The sequence below is a fragment of the Necator americanus genome, chromosome II, assembly GCF_031761385.1.
Source record: "Necator americanus strain Aroian chromosome II, whole genome shotgun sequence".
Classification (NCBI taxonomy): Eukaryota; Metazoa; Nematoda; class Chromadorea; order Rhabditida; family Ancylostomatidae; genus Necator; species Necator americanus.
In genome coordinates, this window is record NC_087372.1 from 5123293 (window position 1) to 5132887 (window position 9595).

Consider the following 9595-nt stretch of genomic DNA (forward strand, 5'->3'; position numbering starts at 1 on the left):
CTAGTCAAGAAAAGCATTCCAACTATTCATTATATTAGTATAGAAGCCACCCTTCTATAGACCTATATGAAGGTTGTTGGCAGTATCGCAGCTGTCGCGGATTGCACGTGACTCCTTTCACATCTAAAGCGCGCGTAATGCGGACGCGACAATGGTCCCACAGCTCTCCTCCGTTTCGTGCGCTTTACGCTCCGCCCACTTTCGCCTGTATAAAAGGAGCCGTTCTGTGTCTCGAAATTCATTCCATCAACATGTCACCTGGCAAGCGGCAACCGGAACGGCCACGTGAAGTTGATAGGGTCGATCACGAACAACAGCACCACTTTCGAGCAATACCATCTGCTAAGAGGGAGGAGGGGAGCTGGTACGGGCTGGAGGCAACCGGCGTCCTGAGGCTGTCTGGCGGTGGCGGAGTGGAGCCGGAGGTTTATACTTGCCGAGGCCGTAGTCAGTGGCTGGTTAGGTTCTGCCCCTTTTAATGTTGTAGTACATATATGCATAGTGCATAGTACTCGAGTGCATATATATATATATATATATATATATATATATATATATAGTGTGGGATGAAGACTGAATAATAACTCTGTGTGTATTGTATGCACTCGAGTACACAAGGGAGTGGCGAAACAATCAGTGAGAATCAGAGATTCCTCACAAGTGCCAGAGCCTAGTGTAAGAGATGGCATGGGGCTAGAGTAAGAGTAAAGTGCAAGAAGGTACGGCGGTATCCTTAGGGCTTCCCAAGGTAGTGACCCACGCGGCAGGGGATGAACCATCAATGTCGGACGCAAGCCTAGTGGCTACTATGTCCTCGTGCGTATCCACTTCAGCCCCGACTGTCCGCACACATAGTTTTCCTTGCAGTGTTAGGATCCCGGTGCCACCTTTCACAGGACCACACATTAATAATTCTCCGGAACAGGATCTGGGGGATTAGCACCCAAGAACGCGATAGCAGCCTTTTCTGCTTAATGATACATTTCAGAAGGTAAACGACTGTCTTGATTAATATCCCAGATACCTAACTGGTGCTGGCAACTCCCTCAAGAGCAACCTGCTGAAACGAATTCTCTCAATGCTATAAGTTTTTTATACTTAATGATCATAGAGCTAACTGTTTCTCACTTTAGTTTGCCTGTTTCTCCGTATACTTCTCTGACACCCTCTTACAGATTGCTACTCAAAAATATTGTACTAGTGATGGAAACTGCTGGTCCTGTTGTCAGACAGCGACTAATTGTGGCCCCTTATATATATGTATATATAGCAAAAAAAAAATGAAAATTCACCTGCCTCTGTTCCAGCATTTATTTTCTACTATCTGATTTAGAAACTAGTGTAGAAGTCCTATCTGAATGCTCAGAATGAGTTGAATTTCACGACTTTGAATCGCATATATTATTGCGCTATGTGATTGTTTGAATCTTCAGCCGCCGTGTACGTCGCCCTTGTATATAACACCATGTAGAGCTCTCGATCTACAGCAAAAAGTTGCACACAATCAATTCATCCGTGCATTATCTTACAAAGCTCTCCTAAGCCGTTCATAGGATCCACTTCCCAGATTTTCCCTCACCACATCAGCCCAGAACTTTGGAATACGACCTAGGGAGTTTTTAAAACACTTTGATTAAAATAAAGCGCAGCATTCCTCTCCGGCTCAACAAAAAACTAAGATGGTAGAAAAAACTAGGAAAAACTGTAGCAACTTTAGGCGCGGCGTAAATGCTTTCCGCATGTCGTTCGCAGTTATACCAAATTTGTTCCGCATAGCGATCTTCAGGTTGTTACATTCTAGGTCAAAATTAGCCAAGATACCCGTTAACGCAGCTTCTTATCCGTGATCTTCGTCATCATTGTAGATGGTGGTACCGTCTTCGATCCGTGCATCATGTTAGATGGGACGACATACAGATGAACTCTGGGCTTTATATCCTAGGCAATGTCGGTCGACCTTAATGCTACGCATCAATATGTGCATATTAGTATTAAAGAAGAAAAAATAAAAAAAATTTATGCAACATGTAAGATATGTAAGAACAATGTAAGAACGTTAGCCATTTCAGACTATTCTACGATGAGACGATCTTCAGCAACAGGATCTATGATTTAGTACATATGCCATCGCATTCGGCGTTCTCCACCTCTGCATGATTTTCCGCCTACTTTTCGATTATTCCCTTTAACTCCAAATTCCGCCCATTTTTGCTTTTCTTTACTCATTAACTCACCCCATAAAACTGAAAAAAAAACGGGCAAAGTTTCGCCACTGTGACTATTCAGAATTATGTGGACGAATATAACTACTTCGCGTTAGGTAAGCAATAATTTAACATGATCCTGAGTACTGATTACGAATTTGTCAAATGTACAGGAAACTTATCTTGGTTCATAAAAAACTCAATGTTCCGCTTTGACTGTTCTCCACTAAAAATAAAACAATTTTCATTAATTCTGTCATAAAAATCTCAGTCCAACAGAGACCGAAATAGCCAAATGATGACATAAAAAATTAATCGTTGTATGTTTGTTTTGATAAGATTCATGCTCGGTACTGCCCAATGGCAGAGTAGCGCTGGAAACAAAAATTTTCGCTTGCCCAATTTCCTCCCAGGAAATAAAAACCGTTATCAGTGTTCGTTTATTTTGCCAATAAACCTCGCCTATAGATTGTGTTCTCCACACGCTCAAACAATGCCAAACACCTTTAACTTGAGTTTTAATTAGTTCTTGTTTCTCGAGCTTTAATTGATTTAGAATGACGCTGACCTTTTGCAATGACAGAGTGCTTTTTACGCAACCAGAAGAAAGTTTTTTTTTTGATTTTACTGAACAGCAGAAGAACACCACTATTGAAAAGTTTCTTGAAATCCACCTCGGGAATCTTGGAGGAGTTAATAACCCAGTTTTACTAGTTCAAAGGATTAAAAAGCACAAAACATTTCAGTTATGAAATTAATTCGATTAGCATGTATGTTCATCTAGTACTCTGCACGACATGAACGTGATGAGTTAAATCTTCATGTCAATGTCATCAGAAATCAAGTAAAATTGAAAGATTTATGCAATAAGTTAAGAATGCTAGAGGCATGTAAACATGAATGGCGCCTTAATAGAAAACATACCATATTAAAAGAAAGTTAAAGGAATGTGGACAGCAATACTGCTGATATATGGAGTGGATATTCTATCAATATCAATGTGGGTGTTCCCGATTGCTCTACTAATGAACACACCGCAACCGCAGTGATCAAAAACCATTTTCCCGACATTTTTTAAGAACATTTTGATTAGAATAAAGTACAGCCTTCTTCTCTAGCTCACCAAAAAATCTAAGATGGTTGAAAAAACTAGGAAAAACTGCAGCAACTTTAGACCGCAGCGTAAATGCTTCCCGCATGTTGTTCGCAGTTATATCATATTTGTTTCCGCGTAGCGATCTTCAGGGTGGCACATTCTAGGTCAAAATTAGCCAACATACCCGTGACTGCAGCTATGTTCTTTGTTTTGCTCTTGTAGAAAAAAAAAAGATTGGGTCTCCAACTATTGGAACGCAAATTTCTTTACCATCTTAGTCGTCGAATAATTGCGATCCTGAGGTCCTTTTTAACGATCCGGAAAGGCGAAAATCATACGGCGAGTAAACCGAAATGCTAGATTGTTATCGTCTGGCTCCAGTACAACACTGTCCCGAACAGCTGCGATGTTAACATCTATGAGACACGGTATGGTCTGTATAGTATTCGTGTCTCACATTTCCCAACTTGTTCTGGCTAAGTCGCACATCTGCGTCTTCGACAAAGTCTTAACATTACTTGATGAACGAATCTGCAGAATGAATAGGAAAGCTCCTAAAGTCCCCAAACACACACAGCGCTAAAATACAAAAAAAAGCGTATTTCGTTGTATTAACTCAGAAAATTTCTTCGACTCATTGGAGCTAGAATATCTAGAGGAACACTTTTCAGTAGATAACCAGATGAATTATGGCGAAGTGAAGCACTTTTAGTCCTGTCATACAACAGTGTGCCGTCACAGCTGAGGCAATAAGAGAGGTAGGACATTTTGGTGGAGAGTCAGCCAAGGCTGGACAGAATAGAAGACGAGCGGTTACTGGTTCTTCACAAATTCCACCTTATCTTACCCATTGCTAGAATTATGCAAATTTCAGTATTTCCCTTCTATTTGTACATAAATGCTGCTAAAAAAAACATTTTTTTTCTTTTCTATGCCTTCATGGTTTTCACTAAACTAACGAAGCAAAAACCCTTCGAAACAAGTGACAGAACAGAGCGAGAAGGCAGCAATACTGATCTTTGGAACCAAATCAATTTTTGTTGCAAAAAAAATAACTCCGATAAAAGAGAAAAGCAGCATGTGATTCCCGATTGCGAAAGAAGCTGTGTTTCTGAACCCTTGACTTTCATAGATGTTATTCAGAGAAAATTTGACTGTCAATACTCCAAAACTTTGCTTCATGAGAAGTACAGAAATTCCATCAAAAGAGTGGACCTAAAACTTTTTTATTGTGCACAATTTGTTAGCTTGGCTGCTTACTTTTTTTACACATGCATAGCATTTACAATTTCATAGTCTCTTAGTCACACATTGATGGTCATCCGTGGATGTATTCACCACAGGTGTCTATCGTTCCGCTTTATCATTTCGGAAAGGTTGCACTTTCCAAGGATCAGAAGTTGAGAGGCTGGGACTCAAAGAACTACTAAAGTACTAATGGATTCAAAGTCAGTAAAACAATTAACCAATTTTCGCTTCAGGAATGCTTAAAGGCATCACCCTACGAATCTGAAGTGGTGCAGATTTCAGGTGGAGTATTCGTATACGGGATGGGAGACCTGGAGAGGGAGGTGATTCCGTCCATTTCTTGCTAATTGCCGTAAAAAACGGCCCGGAAGATGCGGCGCCGCACAAGACTGGCGCGCTCCAATCGAACCTCTTGTACAAAATGGTGCGCCAAAACGAATGAAGCCGTATCTTCCGCGCCGTTTTTTACGGCAATTAGGAAAAAATGGACGGAATCACCCCCCTCTCCGTAGTCTCCCATCCTGTATACGAATACTCCACCTGATATCTGCACCACCTCAGATTCGTGGTGTGATGCCTTTAAGGGCCTCTGAGAAGTTGCGATCTGATGGAACGAAGTCTGGGAATTAGCGCTGATGGGTAACATCAGCGCTAATTCCCAGACTAGTTAGTTAGTTACCCCTTTAAGTTGGTGGTGAATGGCTTATGGGCGAGGACAAAGTAAACGGCGACACGTCTCGAGCGCTATTCTTGGACTGATTGAGCTGAGCTCCAGGAAAAAGACGTGTCTTAGCTTTCAAAGGCCAATTTTTCTTTTCAAAGTATTAAAAAGTATTGAAGTATTAGAAAAGTAACCAACTTAATATTGATCAATCTCTCTCTAACTTAAACCAGTATCATACATTAACAAATTCCAATTTCGACTCTAGACTAGATTCCGTCAGGATTGAATCCTATGCAGAATCCCGGACCTTTCATCCTCACACTGTAACGTGGGAGTGCTTTCGTTGACAAGCCCAGCTGAATATTTTTGGTTTTGATTTTTTGTTTAGTATGAACTGAGCAATGATTTGTAAGAATACTGAGATTAGCTATGAAAACGCGTTGTTTTAGGACAACATACTTCTTTTTTCACTTTTTTTTCAAAAGAGCGCTCGCTCTTTCAAACTTTCTGACACTTGGGTGCAGAGCACTATTTTTAACCTCTGACCTACCACCACCACCCACCGTGGGTCATGTTTTCTCTAGTGGCAATATTTTTCTGCACGGACCCTTTCTTCTCTTACTCTCTTTTTTGGAAGCAATTTTTGGTCTTTTCTTCGTGAAATGGTGTACGAATAGTATGGTCGCCTTAATCCATGTGGTCCACACGTGGATCGTACCACCGCTGATGTTTTAAAGGCAGCGTGCCACTGATCTGAGATGATGAGTGAACCCGGGGAAAAGCCAGAAGTGAGATTGTAGATTACGGGATCCGGAGTGGCTTCGTTCATTTCTCTATCATTGTCGTAAAAAGGACATAGACTTTATTTACAATGCGCCACCCCTGTGCACGCGCTGCATCCAGATGCGAGCGGTCGAAGATTGAAGAGATCATCATACCAGCCTATTCAAGTGAAGCCAAAGAATAAGCTGCTGGGGAGGAATCGGAACGGATAAATAGAGGAACGTTCTAACATACTTCGTAGGGACTAAAGCGGTTCCCTCGCCGTTTTTCACGGCGATTAGGCAGAGAGTAGCGGAAAAACCCCAGATGTCGCAATCTACATCCCCATCGCTGGCTTTTCCCGCCAGTTTCTTCGTGACGTCAGATCAACACTAAATTAGTATTCAACTAACAAGCTAACAGCGTAGGAACGTTCATTCCTGGTGAACGTAGAGAAATACATATTACTTCTAGTTGATATGACATCCCTGAGATTTGCTAAATAGCGCACTTTTTGTATTACAAAATGCTTCATTTAATGGGAAGTATAGCACATCTACATATTACACACATTTTTTTTTGTAGCACATCATTGAGCACGGCAAATAGCTGAAAGAAGCCAAACTTATGTAAACTTATCTCAATTCTAAAAGATGTTTGAGCAGAGTTAAATACAGTATCAGTTGTTGTAGTAGTCCTTTTCACAACATTTTGTGTGGTCAGGGTTTTTCCATAGCCCAGTGTTTCTTTTCAGTCTGCACTTAACACCGCGAATCACAAAATTGCCAGCATCATTTTGGCATTAGTAACAGACAGTTAAAAGAACGTTGTTTCAGTGACCACAGTAGTTTTCTGAGTACTGCATTTTGAAAAACAATAAATCGGCACATCGAACAGTCAACTTTTTTTTTCTCCACAGATGTATCGACCCTTCCATTTCCTAGGATTAGTTATAACACTCAAATTACAGTGGCTGACTGCCACTTTCTTCTGTTTTTTTCTATTTCTCTAATCAGGAGTTCCAGTTTAAAGGACATTTCGGGACTTGATAGACTTGTCTGCAGAAGGTATGATGCTGTTCGTAATCATTAATAATCACTCACAGTTCTAGTCATAACACCTGGATCGATGCGTTCGTTACGAATGATTACGAATGTTACGTTACGTTACGAATTTATGTGCTATAATCCTAGGAAATGGAAAGGTCGGTACGTTTGTGGAGAAAAAAAAAGTTGACTGTTCGATGTGCCGATTTATTGTTTTTTAAAATGCAATACCTAAAAATCTATTCTGATCACTAAAACAACGTTCTTCTACCTGTGTGTTACTAATGATAAACGCAACTGTCAAGTGAAATTTTGAAGTTTTTTCAGCAATGTTTGGGAAATTTGATTTCTTGCTCTTAGGTTATTCTCTGTACACCAAATTGGAATCATGCTCCTTTATTATGAGTTATTGTTCTATTCGTCGTATTGAAAATAACATTCTGAGGAGTTTTATTCCCCGATGTTTTACGTCCAGATGATATGATATCATTTCAGGTAAAGAACACTTTGTTGTTTTTTTTTTCTTTCTTTTTCCAACTTCTTTGGGCTCGCATTCAATTCTAGTTTCATAGACAACAGAAATAAAGCTGAAGAAAACATGTCAAAGTTTACTCGTTTACACTCACCGTTCATATCCTCTAGCCTTAGAATAATGGCCACACGGAAACTGCGCACACAAACATTGAATTCCTGGAATCGAGACGTTACAACCATTTACATTCATGTTTCTTTCGCTACAAAACAACAAAAGATAAATTGGTACCAGACTTGTCTGGAAGGATAAAAACACTGACTGATACATCGGTTTGCCCAATGTCCTCAAGTCAATGTATAGGCATGTTACACGTTCGTAAACCTCAAACGATTCTGAATTGAAGTGAACGTGGGGGCGTATCCCTAGCGGACTGATTAACGCCAGACACTTTATCCTTTTTCCATTTTATCTCCCCATAACTTGGTATTACTGTCGTATATAAGACACTTCGTACTTGAGAAAACCTATTCATTCTATTCTTTACGCTCTATTCGGAGACCAGTTACTCAGAATTATGTTTTTCCTCATAACTCTATTACAGGAAAGAAAAGAACGAAATGGGAATGGAAGATAACGCCATTTGTTTGGAGTTCGCGGAACTTCTACAAACAAAAAGCTCCGGTTTTCTGTAGAAGATGATGAATGTGAAATACTATATTAAGTGACCGTGGTTGATTCTGATCTGTCGACAACTGGTGAACTTGTCCTTCACGGCTATATTTACGCCTCTATTCTTGTTCATATATTTGAAATTAAGAAGTTGTTGTCCTCGGAAATACGCTAATTCAAATCTGTGCTTAGCAATCTGAAATTCTACGGTATTGCCATACGCAATATATACATATGCAACGGAATAAGACTTCTTTCGACTCGGAGATGGTTTTACTGAAATCTACGTTTTAGAGTTCAAAGAAGATCTCTAAACAAAAAAATAATTCCGGTTTTCTGTTGTAAATGTTTGTGAAACATAAATAATGCAGCAGTGAATTGGGTGGCGCTGGTTAATTCCGATCTGACCAAAGCCATCGTGTTCGCCCTCCATTGTTTAAGCTAGGTCTACATTCTTAGAGATATATTTGAAATTGCTAAAAAGACTCTTAAACAGGGAAGTCGTTTGTCTCGGCAATATTTCAAATATATTGTTAGCAACCGTAGGTTCCATGCTACAACTACATGAAATAAAATTAGACTTTTTCTTGAAGTTGAGTACTGCTTTTACTGACTCTATCAAAATTTCTGTTCATGGAAATGTACCTCAAACATGTGCTGGATTCTAAGTCATACATATATGAAAAGACAGAAGAAATATTTTTTTTCCTTGTAACGCATGTTTGAGTAAGATATATCATTGCTCAAGCTCCCACAATATTTTCGTAAAATTGTTAGTCTTTCATAACGAATTTACTCTCTCAGATTATTTACTATATAGAATACAAAAAGAAACGTTGTACAACAGATAGCTTCCACAATATTTTTGTAAAGATGTTACTTACGAATTACGAACTTACGAACTCTCATGGAATAAATAGTATTCGTTTTTTCATCTGAATGTTATACTCATGCAATACTTCCTAATAAACTTATCCAGAACTGAAATAGTCTAATAATTGAGGCACTTTGAAGTTGAAAATTGAATATCGCCTTCTTCAGAGCCTGAAAGGGGCGATATTCAATCTACAATTCAAACGACCAACCTCTCCACAACTAAACTGATAGACTCCACGCCTACTTTCAATCACAAATTTAGCGACTACACTGAATGCTCACCTTATATCGGAGACGCCTAGCATGGACCGCTGACTGATCGATCACGAGGGCGATATGGCCGAAACGTTAGCCAACAAATTTGTTTAACAACCTCGTGTACAGCTTATCAAACTCGATAATATAAATGCAATTTGAAGTGATAATTCAACCACAAATTGAATACTTCGAACTACCAAATACGGTCTCGGAATTGACCCGAAGTTAATTGTAGGATGATAGTCACATGACGACTTCGTTCGCGTTCCCCTACCAGAACTCACTCCTAATAATTGC

General features: G+C 39.6%; 1 protein-coding gene across 1 annotated transcript; it reads left to right on the top strand.

Moving 5' to 3' along the window:
• Positions 1 to 137: 137 nt before the first annotated feature.
• Positions 138 to 479, top strand: RB195_016904 (uncharacterized protein; the record flags this gene model as incomplete). Its single annotated transcript, XM_064183643.1, has 1 exon — positions 138 to 479. One exon carries the CDS (start codon positions 138 to 140, stop codon positions 477 to 479), a length of 342 nt encoding a protein of 113 aa, XP_064039524.1.
• Between the last annotated feature and the right edge of the window lie 9116 nt (positions 480 to 9595).